Source organism: Callithrix jacchus, chromosome 2 (assembly GCF_049354715.1).
Source record: "Callithrix jacchus isolate 240 chromosome 2, calJac240_pri, whole genome shotgun sequence".
Taxonomy (NCBI): domain Eukaryota; kingdom Metazoa; phylum Chordata; class Mammalia; order Primates; family Cebidae; genus Callithrix; species Callithrix jacchus.
Genome location: NC_133503.1, coordinates 196,556,202 through 196,576,300, shown reverse-complemented (window position 1 = coordinate 196,576,300; position 20,099 = coordinate 196,556,202). Strand labels below are relative to the sequence as shown.

Here is a 20,099-nt window from a genome sequence, read left to right as displayed (position 1 = left end):
CAGGAGAATCGCTTGAACTAGGGAGGCAGAGCTTATGATAAACAGATCGTTCCATTGTACTCCAGCCTGGGCAACAATAAAACAAGAGCGAAACTCCATCTCAAAAAAAAAAAAAAGTTAAAAAATTTAAAAAAAGAGTTGTAATTAAAACCATTATCTGGCCAGGTGTGTTGGCTCACACCTGTTACCCCAACACTTTTGGGAGGTCAAGGCGAGTGGGTCATTTGAGGTCAGGAGTTCGAGACCAGCCTAGCCAACATGGTGAGACCCTGTCTGTATTAAAAATATAAAAATTAGCCAGGCATGGTAGCACATGCATATAACCCCGGCTACTTGGCAGTCTGAGGCAGGAGAATCACTTGAACCTGAGAGACAGGGATTGCAATGAGCCAAGATCATGCCACTGTACTCCAGCCTGGGTGACAGAGTTAGACTCCATCTCAAAACAAACAAACAAACAAACAAACATTTTCTGACTAAACAATAAGATGGGAGAAACTTCCAAGTAGACAATAGCTTTCCTGAGACATCCACAGATCCTTTAACTGGCAAATCCAACTAGAATGTTATTTTCTTTGTTTTCTTCTTCTGCAAAACTAGAACAAAAATGCCTATTCCCAGAGCTGCTTTGAGAGTTACACCATGCTAGATAGTACATAAGAAAAACTTTTTTGAGATGGAGATGCATACAGTTGTTTAATTAGTCCCTAAGCATAATTCCAAGTTATTATACACTATGGACCTCTGAGGTAGGTGAAAACATTCTGTATTGAAAATACTAAGTCCAATAATAATTCATTTTACATGCTATGATTTGTAGGTGAAATTAATCAACTAGATTTCAATTAGTGACTAACTCTTAATACTTTTCATGTATTAAAAACTACTTGGCTTATCATTAAATGACATTAATTGAATACAATGGCTATTTTTCACGTTTTATTTTGTACTTAATATTAAATTTAAATAATTGACATATACTGGCACTAATACTAAGCATACTAAGCAAATTTTTTTTAAGTTAAAACCTTAATAGGGAGATATAACATTCTGATTTTCTGGAAAATTCTGTTTCAAACTGAACAGGATTGATACACATTTTACAGTGAAGCATTTCAGGAAAATTGATAATTTAAAACATAGTGATGGTATTAGATCGAGTACATTTGAAATAAGCAAGCCAAAAGTTCTTTCCGGATCTAGGGCTTGTGATTAACTTGGGCGGCCAGCTTTGGTTTCTGACCCGATACAGACGGCCCCTTCCACTCCGTCATCAAGCACTGAATTCTGAACTATTTATCTTGATCTTCTTGTGAGCTTCAATCACTGTGAGCTTTTCTCTAGAACAAACAGAAAGTATTTCTAGAAAGACCAAGACTGCCTCCAGGAGAAAGCTAACGAAGGCAGCCTTTGCTATGGCTAGGATTGCTCTAGGGAACCAAAACCAGGACCAAGGGGGCACAGGGTATTTCAATGGGCCAACATTAACCTTCCATGGTTCCGGGATGTGGAAGTACTCACCAGGAATGGCAACCAGAAAAGGCTGTGTCTATGTGCTCAAATAAAAAAAAAAATTACGGGTCACTTCTCTCAGGGAGAAGCCTACACCATTGGTGTTCTACATTCTCTATTCGACAAGTAGGCGTAATCATAGGCACCTCCAAAGTTCACCCTCCCCTGGTGTCCTCTCCTCTCACTTAGTTAAGATTTAAAATGAAAACACAATTACTTATTTGCTATATCACGTTTTTTTTTTTCCAAGAGAAACACTTCTGTGAAAGAGGGTTTAAGGTCAACAGTTATGTCTAAAGAATGCAGGAGGTGTCAAGTAATACGTTTTAATTTTTACTCAAAAACTTAAAGGGCAGTACGTCCAGAAAAAAATGTATTACTGTGTTTTCTTATAATTCACCTAACTTAAAAGTTTGACTGCAATTGAGTGGGTGAGGTTTAACGCCAAGGAACCCTTCTGTGGAGCAGAGCCCATCCCATGGAAAGAACATTTGTCTTACTTGCTGTAAGCAGGTAGTTACAGCAAGTGTGGGGTCTGCCTTGAATCGGATCCTCTGGTGCCCTCACAACTGCTGGGCGGCTGGTGACAGTGGTGAAGAGAAGCACCTGGCTCTCTTCACACTTGGCCCTGTGTAGCCTTCATCAGTGCCTGAATCCCAGTAGCTCCTGTCTGGATAGAGACATGTGCACTCAAGACAGGGAATTACTGCAAATCCACTCACAGATGCTCCCACTGCTTGGATGAGGCCATGCTGACATCACTCTCCCAAGCACATAACGTAGTTATGCTAGAGTTTCATGAACGTTGATTTGCCCCGACAGAGTCAGGTGAACAATTGAAAGCGAGGAGCAGAATCTGGCCTGACAGGCCCAGCACCTCTCAGATAACGTGACGTTGTTTAAAGGCAGAGCAGCAAATTCTTGGCTGCTCAGTTTGCCTTTAGTTTGGTCCAGAGACCAGGAAAAGTATATGTGGCCAAAGAAGCCAAATCACACGTACAAGAGCAATCTGTCCTTTTTATTTTCTTTTTCGCCTCTTTTTTTTTTTCTTGTTTGTTCATTCACTTACCTTGACTTACATCTAGGAGACAGGGAGATTTTGAAACCCAGCCTTCAACATAGTGTACAGAACGTAGAAAAGATGACTCATAGGCAATGCCATCTCAGAAGGATCTGCAGGTACTGAGTATAATATTAAACCAAGGAAGGAACTACCTTGTATTGAATTCTTTTTATGTGCCAGACTCACCACATATTCTCTCTCTAGCTCTGATAACACTCACATGGAAATAGGGCTGAGAAATGAGATACAGAGAAGCTGAGTAACTGGCTATGGTCACACACCACACAAAAGCCCCATCCAGAACCATCTGAATGCAAAGCCCATGCTCTTTCCATAGGCAAGCTGTTTTGCAAACATATGAGAATGGTTATTTCCTTAAGAATTCACTGGACTATGCAGCAAATAAAAAAAAATCTCAGGAGGAGCCCAGGTGCTGCTGTTTAGGGTAACTCAGGTGCAGGGGTCTGGAGTCGAGAAAACGGTAGCAGCTCAAGCTTTCCCAGGGAGTTCTTCACATAATGTTAAATTTGGGAGCTCAAAAGCAGGAGGCCTGTGGAGCAGATATTAAAGAATGGAACTTTGTCCATGATTTCCCTTAGGTTTCTCAACTGAAGTACAAAAGGTTGTTAATAGATTTTCAAACTTGACCCAACTGACTGACAAAGAAACACATTGCCATTTAGAGGCCAAGGATACTTTCTCTTACTAAACCAGTTTCACATGTTGATGGGTTCTTACCCACTTTGCCCAGGGTCTGGGGATGCTACTTCATGACAACACTGGAATACACTGTGCCCCAGCCCAAGCCTCCCTCGGAACCCCTCTTGCTATGTCTTTCTCATCGTCCTTTCTGCCATTTCTCTATTTTTAAGAAACCGATTTATTGGTGGCATCCACATAATGTCACTATGCTTTATTAAATTTGTGTTGTATCATACACATATCTCCATAGGCATCATGTAATGGCTTCAGAATAACTCAATAAGAGAACAGTCCGTTCAATGGCTATATCATAAGTTGATTAATTCCCTTACTACTGGAAATTGAAGATTAGATCACTGGTTATGATAGAGATGTAGTTTAAAAAATAATTGGACAGGAACATCAGGTGAGGAGGATAGGTCCTAGTGTTTTCCATGATTAGACTTTAAGGATAAATTGATTTTGGAATAAAGTCTAAGGTAACTCCAAGTACTTTGGCTTAATTCCACGATAGATATTCAGGTGATTTTACTTATACCAGAATTTTTTATTAAACTGTGAGTCCTCTTAAGGCAAGGTCAGGGATGCCTCATTTTTCATCCTTTATGTAGAGCTTCACTTGGTGTTTGGCATGTATTGAGTTCAACAAATATAATATAAAGGAATTAACTACAAAAAAAACCCCACATTCTCTAGAGGTTAAACCAAAGCCAGCACAAACAAGAACACAAGACCTTGAGATATGGCAAATATTAAATTCATTCTGATGGAATAATATTGACTTTGTAAAATGGGTACATGTCAAAATGTCCTCCTGAATGTTTATTTGATTAATGACCAAATGGCTAAAGTTGTCTGGCTGGGAGATTATGTGGGGACCCTCAATTTCTCTGTACACATTGTATGCTTTTCCCCTCGGCGGAGGCTCTTTAGGGAATATGTAATTAATAAACTTGTCAAACTATTAACTCCGCCTTTTAACACTTTGACCTTTAGAGCAATAAATGTCCTGTAGTTATGTAATTTCCATACGAATTTTCTGATGAGATGTTAATTTTTTTAACTAAATGATACTATTAAAGGCTAACTGCACTAAGAATGCCCAGAAACCAGTTCATTCAATGGAGTCAATGTCTTATTTTTTTTTTCTTTTCCTAGATGGCATCTTGCTCTGTCACCCACAATGGAGTACAGTGGTATGACTTTGGCTCACTGCAACCTCCACCTCCTGAGTTTAAGCAGTTCTGCCTCAGCCTCCTTAGTAGCTGGGATTACAGACATGCACCACCACACCCAGCTGATCTTTGTATTCTTAGCAGAGACGGGTTTCACCATCTTGGCTACGCTGGTCTCAAACTCCTGACCTCATGATCTGCCCACCTCAGCCTCCCAAAGTGCTGGGAGTACAGTGGTATGACTTTGGCTCACTGCAACCTCCACCTCCTGAGTTTAAGCAGTTCTGCCTCAGCCTCCTTAGTAGCTGGGATTACAGACATGCACCACCACACCCAGCTGATCTTTGTATTCTTAGCAGAGACGGGTTTCACCATCTTGGCTACGCTGGTCTCAAACTCCTGACCTCATGATCTGCCCACCTCAGCCTCCCAAAGTGCTGGGAGTACAGTGGTATGACTTTGGCTCACTGCAACCTCCACCTCCTGAGTTTAAGCAGTTCTGCCTCAGCCTCCTTAGTAGCTGGGATTACAGACATGCACCACCACACCCAGCTGATCTTTGTATTCTTAGCAGAGACGGGTTTCACCATGTTGGCTACGCTGGTCTCAAACTCCTGACCTCATGATCTGCCCACCTCAGCCTCCCAAAGTGCTGGGATTACAGGTGTGCGCCACCACGCCTGGCCCAATGTCATTTTCTTAATGCTCCATCTTCCCCTCTAGTTTTATAAGGCACGATTTAAAGAATGTGATTCTTTTATATTTATGCTATATTATTCCAGTTTCCAGATTTTCTCCTTTCCCCAATTAGTTCATGAAGCAGAAATAAAACAAACCAAAAAAAAAAGAAAAAAGAAAACCACCTAAGGTCCAAAGGCTTTCAATCCTTTTGCTACTGTGTATGCCAAATTTTTCTGTATAGGAATTTTATTTTTTCACAAGAATTTTTCTTCTTTTCAAGTTATGAAGTAAATTAGCAGCTAAGGGAGAGGCAGATAAGGCAGATAAGGTCCATTTGCTAATTTAACAAATATTGTATTTACTGACCCTTTCTTGAGCCGGACATCAGGCTGGGGGCTTCACTTAACCCAGAAACACAGAGGAAGCCCAGCCTGTGGGAGCTCCCGTTCCCACAGCTTGAATGAAGCCTATGCTGGCCTACAGGAATCCACAGTCCAGTTTCTATTCTACAATTAAAAGTTAACTGCACACTATTTCAACAGATATTAAATAAAAACAATAAAGATTGTCTGAGTACTATCCAAAGGGTAGAAAACTCCATGATGTTCAGAAAATATTAGGGTATAGATTGGCCTATGTAATTTAATGACTCATTTGATAAACGTAATACTTAATTTTATACATTAGTGTGTTATTAAGGGACATTCATTCATTCAAAAGGCATTCAATCTAATTTAGGGGTCAGCAAACCACAAAACCTGTGGCCAAATTCACCCTGCCACCTAAACTTGTCCCGAAACCCAGAAGTGGGGAATGATCCTTGCTGGTTCTGGAATGATCCACCCACCTGTTCCTGTGTGCACAGACACCACAGGGCAAGGCTTACTCACAGGTGACCTCAGCTTTGACCCCAAGATCCTCTCTGATCCTGGAACATAGGAGGATCCTCAGGAGCTGCTGCAAAATCATTCATCTCACCTCCCTATGTCCCAGGAAGGCTGTCAGGAGCTTCTCACTGCTCTCCAGGTTCTGATGAGGTATGAGGCTTTCTGTCCCCTCATACACCTGCACTAGGGTATGGCTGCAGGCTCTTAAACTGCGAGGCTGCAGCATGAACGGGCTCCTGACAGCACAGTGCCTTAGCTCTCCTGCTGCATTGTCGCCTAGCCTGATTGTTTTGTTTTTGACCAGGCTGGAGTACAGTGGCATGATTTCACCTCTCTGCAGTCTCTACCTCCTGGGTTCAAGTGATTCTCTTGCCTCAGCCTCCCAAGCAGCTGTGACTTCACGCATGCCCTACCACATCCAGCTAATTTTTGTATTTTTAATAGAGAAAGGTTTTCGTATGTTAGCCAAGCTGGTCTCGAACTCCTGACCTGAAGGGATCTGCCCACTCTGTCCCCCAAAGTGCTGGGATTACAGATATGAGCCCTCGCGGCTAGCTGCCCTTTCTGTTTTGATGTCATCCTGTGGGACAAGAGATGTGGCGAGTTGACTCTTTCTGCTCTTCCTTTGGCTAAGTAATGAACTGTCTAGATCTAAAAGTGGATCACACTTTTCTCACCAGACAAATATATCAGCCTTGCTTGACCCACACATCTACCCATTCATTACGGTCTGTGGCTGCTTTCACACTGCAAGGGAGGAGCTGAGTGGCTGCAACAGAGACTGGACACCAGTGCAGCCTAGAATAGTTTCTCTCTGGCTCTTGCAAAGACAGTTTGCCGACCTGCTGATGTACTCAATGCCCAGTCCTTCAAATGTCTTTAAAAGTCTACCTTGGGGCTGGGCATGGTGGCCTCTGCCTGTAATCTCAGCACTTTGGGAGGCTTAGCTGGGCAGATCACTAGGGGTCAGGAGTTCGAGACCTTAAGTAACCAGCCTGGCCAACATGGTGAAACCCCATCTCTACTAAAAATACAAAAATTAGCCAGATCTGGTGGCACACGCCTGTAGTCCCAGCTACGGGGGAGGCTGAGGCAGGAGAATTGCTTGAACCCTGAAGGTAGAGGTTGCAGTGAGCTGAGATCACACCACTACACTCCAGCCTGGGTAACAGAGTGTCTCAAAAAGAAAAAGAAATTCCATCTAAAAAGTCCACATCAGCTGCCCTTCCATCACGACACCTCTAAGCTTGCTATTCCTAGCCTTGAAGAGGTACAGTCAGTCATACTACTTGGAAGGCTATAATATATTTATTTTGTGGGAGAAAATAACAACCTGATTTCTAGACAAGATGATTAGAGCGCAAGTCCTGTGGCTGCTCTTTTCCTCCTGAAGCATGGAGGTGGGAACCCTACGGGGTAGCAGGTTCTGACACCCCTTTTGGTGATTACACCAGGCAGGAAGTCAGCGAGTGGTACTCTTGGCTGCTCCATCCTGTGCCTTTTTATGGAGACATTTTCCACTTAATTAATTAACTGATTTATTGTAGAGATGGGTCTCACCATGGTGCCCAAGCTAGTCTTGAATTTCTGGCCTCAAGCAATTGTCCTGCCTCAGCCTCAACAAGTGCTGGGGTTACAGGTGTGAGTCACCACTTCCAGCCTTTTCCCACTTTAAAGACCACATGATGCTACTGGACCGTGAGCCAGGCGGGTGACACGGCCCTCAGGATGGGCTCAGCTTTCCTGTCTTCCCCGTTACACACTGTACTCATATCTGAGCCTTCCTAGATCCCCGAATTCCTCAGAAATCAGTGAACGTGGACTCACTTTATGCAACTTATATACAGATGTGATCGATAAAGGCTAAATTAAAAAGGATACGCATGAATAGTAGTTTCTCACGCCCTCCAGATCCCCAGAGAGCACCACCAATTCCAGTGAGTTAGCTTCATCTTTTGCATGACTTTCTCACTCTACCTATTAAATGGCCGTGCCAAAAAAAAAAATGCTAACATCAAAACAAAATTTTTTGCTCATCTTTGAGGTTCAAGTTGACTGAAATATAATTTTGAAATATTGATCTTTGAAAATAACTTTCCAAAAGAACAATGCTGTATTTTGATCAGTCACAGCATACGCGTGGTCAGTACAGGCAGGTGCTCTGTCACTACTCCCCACCCCCACCCCTGAGGTTCCAGGATCTCCTTGAGAACAACTGGAGAACAGAGACTCATCTTAGAAAGCCTTGGAAAAACAGAATACAAAACCTCCTTCATGTTTACCTGATTTGGTCTGACAGCAAGCAGAATGAGGAAGAGGCTCACAGGAAGGAGGGGTGAGATCTCCCACGAGACCTGGCTTCTGCCTGTCCAGGTACTGAACAGCTCCGCCTCTCAGTTGTACACATGAAACAATCCAGCATCTTCTTCAGCTGAAATCTGACCACTGAATGGGTGGTCCTCATTGTACCAGGGGCAGCAGAAAGAACCAGTAATACAACAAGGCCATAGGGCAGTCTTGGCTCTGACTCAGGTCTCATGTTGCAGTAGCTATGAGACCTTGAGCAGGACACCAGGTCTCATGTTGTAGTAGCTACATGACCTTGAGGAGGACACCAAAAATCTGAGCTGCCATTTCCTCATCTGAACAATGGATATGGTATGCTACTTTACTTTCAGGGTAGACATAATAATTCTGCCAAATTCTCACAAAATCTAGCCCAGCATCAGATACATAAAAGAAATTTGTAAAATTGCAGCAGTTATCATTTATATACATTTTAATAAATGTCATTGTGCATTGTCTTCCAAAAACAGACTCAAGAAAATCAAACATGTAAACGTGATTTTGAAGGAGACAGGTAATTTTGATAAGCTTAGTTTCCCTTTTTACATACTCGAAGACTCATTTATAAGACCTGTTTTCCAATAATAATGGCATTATGAGATTCCATGATGGAAAGTATACCGGTAGAGAAATTAGTATCCGATTCTTACCAATTGTTTTCCTATTCCTATTTAGTGTTCTTCTTTAAGCATGTTTCTAGGAGATTAAAATTGCTTTAGTTAAAAAAAAAAATCGTGGCTGAGCACAGTGGCTCACACCTGTAATCCCAGCATTTTGGGAAGCCAAAGTGGGCAAATCATGAGGTCAGGAGTTCGAGACCAGCCTGGCCAACATGGTGAAACTCCATCTCTACTAACAATACAAAAAATTAGCTGGGTGTGGTAGCAGGAGCCTGTAATCCCAGCTACTCAGGAGGCTGAAGCAGGAGAATCACTTCAACCTGGGAGGTGGAGGTTATAGTGAGCCAAGATTATGTCACTGTACTCCAGCCAGGGTGACAGAGTGAGACTCCGTCTCAAAAGAAAATGTATTCCAGCTATGATATCCTGTTGGTCAGACTCCAACCCTGTCACCCACCAACAGCGACCAGGTAAGAATAATTCCTTCCCTAAGCTAGTTCTGCAGGAAACACAAACCAGAACAAATTTCAAGCGCCCAGGGGTTAAATTTAGGAAGCAGGCATACATAAGAATGGCAGTTAATAAATATCACTAGCTGTTGTTAAGGCTCACAATAGCACTATGATTAGCTGGGAGGTTTCTCGCATTATTCCTCAATGCTCTCTCATTTCAAAGGAGACATTATATTATAGACTTCATTTTCTAGAATCATCTTGAAAGGCATATTGTGATTACACATAAAAACCTTTCTTCCACCTAAGAATACTCGCTTTGCAGACTGCTTTAAATTTTGCACTCTATACATTATCCTATTTAATTCTATAGCAGTTCACACTTGTTGGGTGAGAAAGTGAATTCTGAAATACTTTTGTGACCTGGATCAAGAAATAGCAACAACACGGCAGGGCGTAGTGGCTTGTGCCTGTAATCCCAGCACTTTGGGAGGCAGAGGCGTGCGGATCACTCAAGGTCAGGAGTTTGAGAGAAGCCTAGCCGACATGGTGAAATCCTGTCTCTATTAAAAATGCAAACATTAGTCAGGCATGGTGATGCCTGTAATGCCAGCTACTTGGGAGGCTAAGGCAGGAGACTCACTCGAACCCTGGAGGGGGAGGCTGCAGTGAGCTACAACAGATCGGTACCATGAACCCTGAATTCTAAGTCCCAAAGCCAGTGTCATTAGGCACCTTGCTTTGAGAGAGAGTACCCCGTGTGTGGCAGATGTTTGTGAGTGACATATAAAAAAGGACAGTTTCTACCCCAAATCTCCAATTACACCCTGCTGTAGGGAGGGGAATTCAATAAGACACCTAAGAGCATTTAAAATTAAGATTTCCCCAAGGACAATCTTTTGTCAGGGTCAGAGTGCATACATGATTCCCCACATTGAAGTGCTAGTTATATATATACAATGTATATAGTACTTACCCATTTCCCAAGCACCTGGGCCAACATGTTTCCCAATAGTCTTTAAACCCACCTGTGGTCAGTCATGGATGTCCCATGGGAGCTTAGACTGGCCTGAGGGCAAGGGAAGATTCCATGACACCTGGGTTTCCTGTGCCTGGGAGACTTCCTTCCCTACCCTCTTTGCAACCTCAGGAGAGAAGCAGCACTCTAGGGGAGCTGGTGCCAAGGACAGCGGTGTGGGGGCGTCCCAGAAAGTGGGTGTCACTGCAGCAACGTCAATTGCTCCTTCTTTTCAAGAGATTATCGGCATAAGAGCTTTTGTCAAGAAGGACGTATACTGTATAGTATTTTTTATCATGTCTATATTCAAATAAAATACAAGCTTGAGGCTGGGTGTGGTGGCTCAAGCCTGTAATCCTAGAATTTTGGGAGGCTGAGGTGGGCAGATCATTTTTGAGGTCAGGAGTTCAAGACCAGCCTGGCCAACATGGTGAAACCCTGTCTCTACTAAAAAGACAAAAATTAGCCGGGTGTCATGGCATATGCCTATAGTCCCAGCTACTCGGGAGGCTGAGGTATAAGAATCACTTGAACCTGGGCACCAGGGGTTGCAATGAGCCCAGATCACACCACTATACGTTAGCCTGGGCAACAGAGTGAGACTCTGCCCCCCCAATATATATGTATAGATAGATATAGATGTACACATATGCTTGTGCCAGATTAACCAATTACCAGATTAATACAGTCACCAAATATCAGTATTATCACTGAATGTTCTAAGGCACTGAACAATTTATTTTAACCCTGACAACTGCTTGCAGATATTACAATGTGGCTCCTCCTCTGAGGAGAACTGGTGGGTTGCTCTCATCAGTGAATCTGTTTTCACAAAAGCTCTGCATTTTACGGCACAGGACTCTCCCAGGCATGAAGGACAGCTCTGAGGCCATTCAACCTCCGGGTGTCTGAAGCTTCCCGGGCTCTCTCTGGGTGGGCCCTTCACACACACACACACACCACTGCATCCTGACCCCAGAGACGCCCTACCTGCGTGTACGATAGAACTGGCACCTCTTCAGGGGGATCTTGACCACATGCTCCCGCAGGCCCACGAACAGGACGCTCTGGCTGTGCAGGATCTGCAGGTTCCTGATGGATTCCCTCCGCCTCTCAGGGAAGAGCTCAATCTCTTCCAGCAAACAGCTACTCGAGGTCTGATTCACCGGTGCCCGCACTTTCTTAATGGTTCCATAATCTACGAAGGCCACAGGATGAGAAGGAAACAAGGTCAGAGGGTCTCACAAACCAATCCCTGGTTACACAGAGTGCTGTGTACGCAGCCATGGACCTCCAGCCAGGAAAGCCATCTGAGCATCCTTCAAAAACAGTACACCTGGGCCCCACTGCAGACCAGTTAGGTCAGCTGCACTGGATGTGGGGGCTAGGCAGCAGTATCTTTTAAAATGATGCACTCATGTAGTGAATGATGAGGACTAGTCATTCACGATTGGACCCTTCCAGTTCCAAGGCTAGGGATGGAGAGCTCAACATGGCAAGCTTCCTGCCATCCTGTGGAGAACATCAGGAGAGAGAGACCCTCAAAAGACAATGTTAGATTCTTAGTGTCAGAAGTGCTGACTTTGCTGCCCAGCAGGGCGAGGAAAACACAACATGATGGCTGTTGGAAACCAGTGCTGGGTGCCGCAAAGGAAAATCAGCACTGAGACAAAGATCTTTCAGCAACGCAACTTACGATTCCTGGATGCAGGAAGGGCACTCTTGCTAGCTATCCTGCCAGAGAGTACAATGAACAAATGAACAGACATATTTATTCCTTACGCATTTAGGGTTGGTTGTCCTCACTGCTGTGTCTGATCTCCGTCGGCTGGAGCCAGACCTCACAATCTAAACTAAAACCCAATTGGCTAATAACTGGAAACTTTTCTAACCAGGTAAAAGCAAGGGAGAGCAAACAAAGGACGTCCGAATAAGAAAGGGGCGTAGACTGTGAGCTGGGACATGCCTGTAAGCACGTCCAGCACAGATATCTTGGTTAAAGTACAGGGACATAGAATATACTATGTGCCTGTAATCAAGGCATGTCTAACAGCTACAGAGGATAGGGCTTACCGAAGAGTTATTAGCGCACTTATGATTTATTCTCTAACAAGAAAGAAAACTTTAAAGAGGAACTTTCCTACTTCCCACAATGGTCAGCTTCAAATGTCCAGGACCACAATGATGGCCCCTCCTCCTTCCTGTCCAGAGAAGTGCACCCTCCTCCCTCTCCCTCCCTCTTCTGTGTATAGTATCTTCTTTCCTTCTAGTGCTTGCTCTGTGGGATGATTTTCTTGGACTCAAGTCCTCTAAACCTTCTTTTCTATGCTTCTGAACATCAATTTCTGATCTGTTCAAGCCCTCTGCGCTCCAGGCTTTCTGCTCCCTGGCTGTTTCTGTGCACGTATTTATATGCTTGACCAATAGCACTGCTGGGTGAGCGACCCCTGAACCATGCAGCCTTCCTAGCTATGAGGGGTGTGGAGCAGGGTCTTCTCAGCATGCCAGTGGGAGGATGGTGGGGACAGCATAGCCAGCACCTCTGTGTAGAGGGGACACACATGTGAAACCTACATTGCCCTCCCAGGTGACCCCCAACCCCTTGCTGCCAGCCTGCAAATCCCAGGCATGGAATCCAGCCTCCTGGAAGCCCCTCAGAGATCTACACAAGTACCTGGAATCATTCTGAAGGTCCTGACTGAATAAACCCTTCCACAATCCTGAGTTTCAAAACATCAGAATTCTTATTTTACAAACACAGAAAATGAGTTTAAGAAGTTATTCTGAAACCAGAAGTAGTCAGACATCTTTGACTTCAAGGCCTCCTATCAAGCAATTAGTTGCAAAAGACCTTGGATAGAAAATACTTTACATTTTTCTCTTTCTATGAAAGCCTTATGGAGGCTATTTGTGTTTTAAAAAATACATACACAGTCATGGTATTAGTCTGAATTTACTTATATCTGAAACATCTCCAGTGAACATTTTCTGATTAGGAACTGGCTGGATAATCACGTGTACGGTATTGGCAAACAATCGCTTGCTCTTCTGCTAAGGTAACTAATTAAATATGTGACTGTTGGAAAAGATAAAGCATACACTGAAGTATACTATATGCTGGGAAGATTTTAAAATGATCTTGGAAGAAAGAGTATGTATTTGTGTTTATATAAAAGGTTAAGGGCAAAAAAGAGAGAGGGGAGAGAGAAAAAAAAGAGACAGCTGTGGCGTAGACAGCAAGCATTTTCACAAATTCACAGTTCACAGATGTAAGCATGTGAGGAAAAAAATGTACGCCTTAATTCTATAATTCAAATTAATTTTGACTTGGAGATCACAGTTCATGAGCTTGTCATAAAATTCAACCTCAGCGATTCTTAGGTCTCTCTGCCTGGGGTAGAGCAAAGCATCAATAAACTGACACAGCACCAAGGAACTAACAGGAGCAAAATGGGACTTCAGGGAAGGTGACTTCAGCACAAATGTGTCACCACAAAACCCTGCAGGGAGGTCCCTATGAGGCGCCAGAAGAGGGAGGTGCCCGCCTTCCTATAGAGCTGTGATGGGCACGGTGCCTGTGGCTGCCTTTGGGACATCATTGCAGCAGGTGACATCATCTGAGCCACAGGTTAAGAGGGAGGCAGGGGCAGCAGGGCTCCTGGGAAAGCTATATGACAGACCCCTGGGTGAAACAGGAGCTTCCACAGAAATTCAGGGCTGAGGCGGGCTGCCTAGAGTGGGAGAGCCAGCTGGAGAATCACTGTGCTGTGACCACCGTCACCCTATCTGTCCACCAACCAGCCCAGCGTGGCATGGGAAACAGTTTACAGAACTGCAGTCCATCCAAGAGTTTTACAAAGACTCCATGCTATTTATTGTTTATTTCATTGACGATTATAAATCTCAGAAACCTGACCAAATTAACAAGAGTCCAAATGTCAATATGCTCTTAGCTATTTCAAATTCTTAAGCAATTGTGGAAAGAATCAACTTTTTAAATATCTGTGATAATTTGACTTAAAAGAATGGGCCATCACTGATCGTAAAGTTTCATTGCGTATTTCCATACACCTTGAGTCTGATTTTCCGACTGCTGGGAACTAACAAAACTACAGGGCTTAGCATTTTAGAGCAAGTGCTGAGAGTGGGCTTGCACGCTGTCCACAACACACGACCTCGCTGTCTCCTTCACTCCCTGGGGCATCTGGTCATGTGATGAGTCCCCTCCACAGTTCCCTCTTCCCTCTGCATAGGGTCAGCACACAGGGTCCCTTCCTGTCTCCTTGAAGCTCATCCTTCCCGTGCCTGTGTCCTTCCCTTGCTCTGAACTCCTGCATGCTAACGCTTTTTGTCATAGCCTCCTCCTCCCCTGTCCTCATGATCACACCTGGGTCTGTCTTCAAAGCTGGGATCTCACTGCTGAATGTTGGCTTTGTATCTGCAACTAAACCTCTAGGGACTGGAGACAACAGAAACTTGACAGGCCTACCTGACTCTTCATGTGGCTTCCCAGCATGTCCCACCTCCTGTGACCTTGTCTAAGGGACAGCAGCACATAATCCCAGTGCCGATGATGGCATCTCTCCTTCCCTGTCACCCACAGCTCACCTAGTTCTCATCCAGCTGCCCCTGCCATCCTGCACTCCTGCAGCTTCCTCTAGACCTCTCTCACCCACATCTCCCCAGCACACTCACTCTGCTCTCCCCATTGCATCTAGAATCAGCCTCAGGGCATGCACTTGGTAGCCCCATTCTCCTGTCTCCACCCTCATCTGTGCCTCTCTGAGCTCTGGCACTGGCCACCAGGAAGCACTCACAGCACAAGAGCCTGTGATGGTGCCACACTCTGAACATGCAGCTCCTATGCCTGAGGTAACAAATGACAATGTCATTTTCTTTTAGTGGCAGAAACACGGAGACTGCTCTATAAAAGAGACACCCCCAAAACCCCACAGATTTCTGGTGGCATGTGTCTGTAGTCCCAGCTACTTGGGAGGCTGAGGCAGGAGAATCACTTGAACCTGAGAGTGTGCTGAGATTGTACCACTGTACTCTAGCCTGGGGCAACAGAGCAAGACTCAGTCTCGAAAAGAAAAGAAAAGAAAAGAAAAGAAAAGAAAAGAAAAGAAAAGAAAAGAAAAGAAAAGAAAAGAAAAGAAAAGAAAAGAAAAGAAAGGAAGGAAGGAAGGAAGGAAGGAAGGAAGGAAGGAAGGAGAAAGAAAGAAAAAAAGAAAGAAGAAAGAAAGAAAGAAAGAAAGAGAAAAAGAAAGAAAGAAAGAAGGAAAGAAAGAAAGAAAGATTTATATTTGATAAGGGAGGACAACAGCAGGAGCCTAATGGATCTTGCAAAGCTATTTATATTTGGTTGCTGTTTTTATTTTACATTATTTACCATGGTTTTAGTTACTAACTTACTTGTTTTTTGTTTTTTTGTTTTTTTTGAGACGGAGTTTCGCTCTTGTTACCCAGGCTGGAGTGCAATGGCACGATCTCGGCTCACCACAATCTCCGCCTCCTGGGTTCAGGCAATTCTCTTGCATCAACCTCCTGAGTAGCTGGGATTACAGGCATGCGCCACCGTGCCCAGCTAATTTTTTGTATTTTTAGTAGAGACGGGGTTTCACCATGTTGACCAGGATGGTCTCGATCTCTTGACCTTGTGATCCACCCGCCTCGGCCTCCCAAAGTGCTGGGATTACAGGCTTGAGCCACCGCCCCCGGCCTTACTAACTTACTTGTTTAGTGGTTTCTACACTTGATCTTAAGTTCCATAAGGACAGGAATTATTTCAGTTATAACCTGTGAGGTATGCAGAGTGGCTGCTATTAGGGCCAGTGGAGATTTGATGTTTCATAAATATTCACTGGAGAAAGACTGAACAAATGAATGAGGGAAGGAAGGAAGTGTGGCCAGCCTGGAATGAGAATGCCATTATTCCTCCCATATTTGCTAAGGAGTGCTGATTAATATTTTTCCCATTATGATCTCTAACGAGTTATGATACTGTCAGCGTGAAGGTGAAACAACAAACATGAACTTCACCAACTCAGAGAGATTTCAACCCAAGGTGCCATAAACTAAATATGAATAAAGAAAATTATTATGGTTGGTTTCATCCAAGAAAATATTAACTCTGAAAATTTGCCACAAGAAATAAATCCATACAAACCTTCTATACACCTGAAATTTGATACCCCCATCAAAGTTATCTGCATGAAAAAAAAATGTGTCAGAAATATGTACAACTTACTTAATCATTAATATTCACAGATCAACGAGTAAAAAGGTAGACATTTCCCGTCCATTGCAGCTCCCCATCCCAAGGAGAGAGGCGAATGTGATGTGGAGCTGCAGAATCAGTGCTGACCAGAGGATGCTCAGAATGGACATTGCTCTGGTAAAAACTCTCACAGTATTTTTCATTTTGTGGAGATATCCACTACTCATTATGCTATGTACACAATTCTGAATGTCCTGTATTTATGGTTTAGCTCTCAAATGAAAAACTATAGATATTCATCATGATAAGGACAGAACTATTTCAAGCCTTTAAATATTCATTAAAGCTGATGCCACTATTATTCAAAAGATATCAATACTTGTAATCACATTAAAATATCATTAAATATTATACTGCACTACATATTTGTCTCATCTTAGTAGAAGAGTAAGCATGTTACATTCTAGGCTTATCAGATTAAATACCAGCTGCCCATTTAAATGTGAATTTCAGATAAACATGAATAACTTTTTAGTATGAGTATTTCCTATTCAATATTATTTATGGTTTATCTGAAAGCCAAATTTAACTGGGCAGCCAGTATTTGCATTCTCTCTACCTGGCGGCCCCATCACATCCCATACCCTTTGATCACCTTGGCAAGCTAGTGAAGGTATACTGAATATATGTAGCAACATACTTCTACTTTATAGATGAGGATATTGAGTTTTGGAGAACAGAACAGACATATATATTCTATGAAGTGGTTAGACATGAAATGCCTTTTCACTTCAATGTTGATGAATGAAATAAAGGATTACAACAATGTTCTCCAAAGTGAATATTAATTATAACGTTATTGCTGAGGATACAGACCAAAACGGAGGAAGAGGTGGTTGTGCTTTGAGTTCATTGTCTTTTTTTCCATGTGCTCTTCTAGAAGTCATAGAACTTAACCAACTGGAGGGCAACAAGAAGAAATTCAGCATTCTAACAAATGCTCGGGGAAAAGCTCCACATCACTAATCATCAGAGAAATGCAAATCAAAACCAGAATGAGATACCATCTCATGCCACTCAGAATCATGATTATTAAACAGTCTGGAAATGACAGATGCTAGACAGAGGCACACACGTGTTTATTGCAGCACTATTCATAATAGCAAAGACTTGGAACCAATCCGAATGTTGATAGACTGGGTAAAGAAAATATAATACATATACACCATGAAATACTATGCAGTCATGAAAAAGGATGCGTTCATGTTCTTTGCAGGGACATGGATAAAGCTAGAAACAAGCATTCTCAGCAAACACACACAAGAGAAAACCAAACACTGCATGTTCTCACTCATAAGTGGGAGTTGAACATTGAGAACACATGGACATAGGAAGAAGAATAACACATACCTGGGCTTGTTGGGGGAAGAGGGGGAGGGGAGGGAACTTGGAGGACAGGTCAGTAGGTGCAGCAAACCGCCATGGCACAAGTATACCTATGTAACAAACCTGCATGTTCTGCATACGTATCCTGTTTTTTGTTTATTTGTATTTTTTTTTTAAAGAAATAAAGGTCAGCCTTCTCCTGGAAGCCTCCATTGGAAGCCTCCATCTGCCATCTGTCTCAAGGACAAGCAGAGGTGCATCTGTGTCAGAGGGCAATGTGTTCTCCTGGCCTCAATGACCCCCTCCCTCCCTACATACAAGGAGGACTCGGGCATCCTCAGACAAACAGTGAAGGACAGTCCTGCTCCTTTAAGCCATTTGTTTAAAGGGAGTAACATGCAAAGAAAAGTTCAAATAACTACAGATGAGTACAAGTTGTGTGTACCCTTAAATGTTGGTATTTCTGAGAATAAGACAAAAGGATGATTGCCTAAAGAAACAAGGACCATGTAACATGCTGTCACCAGACCAGCCCTCAAACAAGCAAAGGACTTCCATGGTATGCCTGCCAGTGAGAAGAAGAGGGCCCTCCTGGGGACAGATTACCACATTGTAGGTCGAAACAATTCTTAATATTGTTTTTGGCTGGGGGCCAATGCGGTCAAAGACCAGGAGTAAATCTGACAGCAGGAGAAGCTGCAGAGGCAAACCTGGACTACTATAATGGTAGACATGGTCCCTAACCCCTACACTCTGAGCCATTAGGAAAATGACCAGAAGAAAAAGAAAAGGCCATAAATGAAACTAGTTTTCAAAGGTCAAGTGTGCACATTGTCACAGAAAACAGCAGTAAATTCCATTTGAAACATGACTACTGGGGAAGAACTATGTACACCATGCTTATCAAAAGACAGGAGTGTAACTTGCAAAGGACAGAAAGAAATTACCCCCAAAGAATTCTACGCACAAGAAATGACCCATGAAACACAGAGTCTTGTATTACCAATCTGTATCCCAGAGGAAAACGTGTTTGTGTCCTGGCACAAGTGAGTTACTAAGTACACTATGGGAAGAGTAACTGAAAAGAAAAATGTGTTTTTAGCAGGGAATATTTTTTTTAATGGGAGTTTGAATGGAATGGTGTTCTCAGAGCAGAGTGTGGCAGCAAGTAAAGCCACCAGGACAAATTCCTAATGCATTTCATGGGAACACAGTGACCCAAATGTGGGACCTGGGAAAGTGGCAACTGTGATTAAGACCCCCACAAAACCCTGGAGCACTGAGGTTTAGGAGGTAGGGACCAAAAGGGTTTATCTAGAGCAGCAGTGTCCAATCGAGATGTATCAGAATCCACAAAAGTAATTTAAAATTTCTCTAGATGCCACATTTCCCTGCTAGATAAGGAAACAGATGAATAAATTTTAATTACATATTATACTTAATCCAATGTCTCCAAAAATGATAGTATGTGATATGTCATATATAATCAATATAAAATATTTGGCTTTTTTATACTAAGTGAAACCCCAGTGTATTTTATACTTATAGTCCATTTCAATTCATACTAACCACATTTCTGCTGGCCAGGGACACATTTCAGGAGGCTGTAGCTAACACAATGGACCACCTGAGGATGTACCAGGGTGTCCTCATGCTGCTCCAGAGAGCCAGATACCCAGACCCTGCGTACACACAAAGGAGAGACAAGTCCAAACCCACAACATCATGAGCTTCAGTTTTCTGCATTTCACGTATTGTAATTTGCCCTATTTTTTTTAATATAGAGGTCTTTCTCTATAAGTGTTGAAAATCCCTGCACCAGACCAACTGCCTCCTCTTTCAAGTAAGATGATGGAGGCCCATCAAGGTGAAGTAACAGCGGACAGCTACACAGCCAGTGAATGTAGCAATGAGGATGAAACCTGGTCTCTAACTTATTACCTGCACATTTGGTATCACCTGCTGGCACCCAGCTCACAAGCAGTGGCAGATGCCCTGTGGGAGTGAATGCCATTATTGCTAACTCATTTCAGAACC

General features: G+C 43.1%; 1 protein-coding gene across 23 annotated transcripts in view; it reads right to left on the bottom strand.

Annotated features, from left to right (window-relative positions):
* The window catches only part of SEMA5A (semaphorin 5A), a 502,689-nt gene that overhangs the window by 113,417 nt on the left and 369,173 nt on the right, over positions 1-20,099 (bottom strand). For all 23 annotated transcript variants that reach the window (XR_013532366.1, XR_013532365.1, XR_013532367.1 and 20 more), the window contains one exon: positions 11,447-11,654. Coding sequence is in view for 19 of the 23 variants with exons in the window: in XM_035291785.3 (XP_035147676.3) it covers positions 11,447-11,654 (208 nt within the window). In the remaining 4 variants the exon portion in view is untranslated. The remainder of the gene's footprint in view (positions 1-11,446; positions 11,655-20,099) is intronic.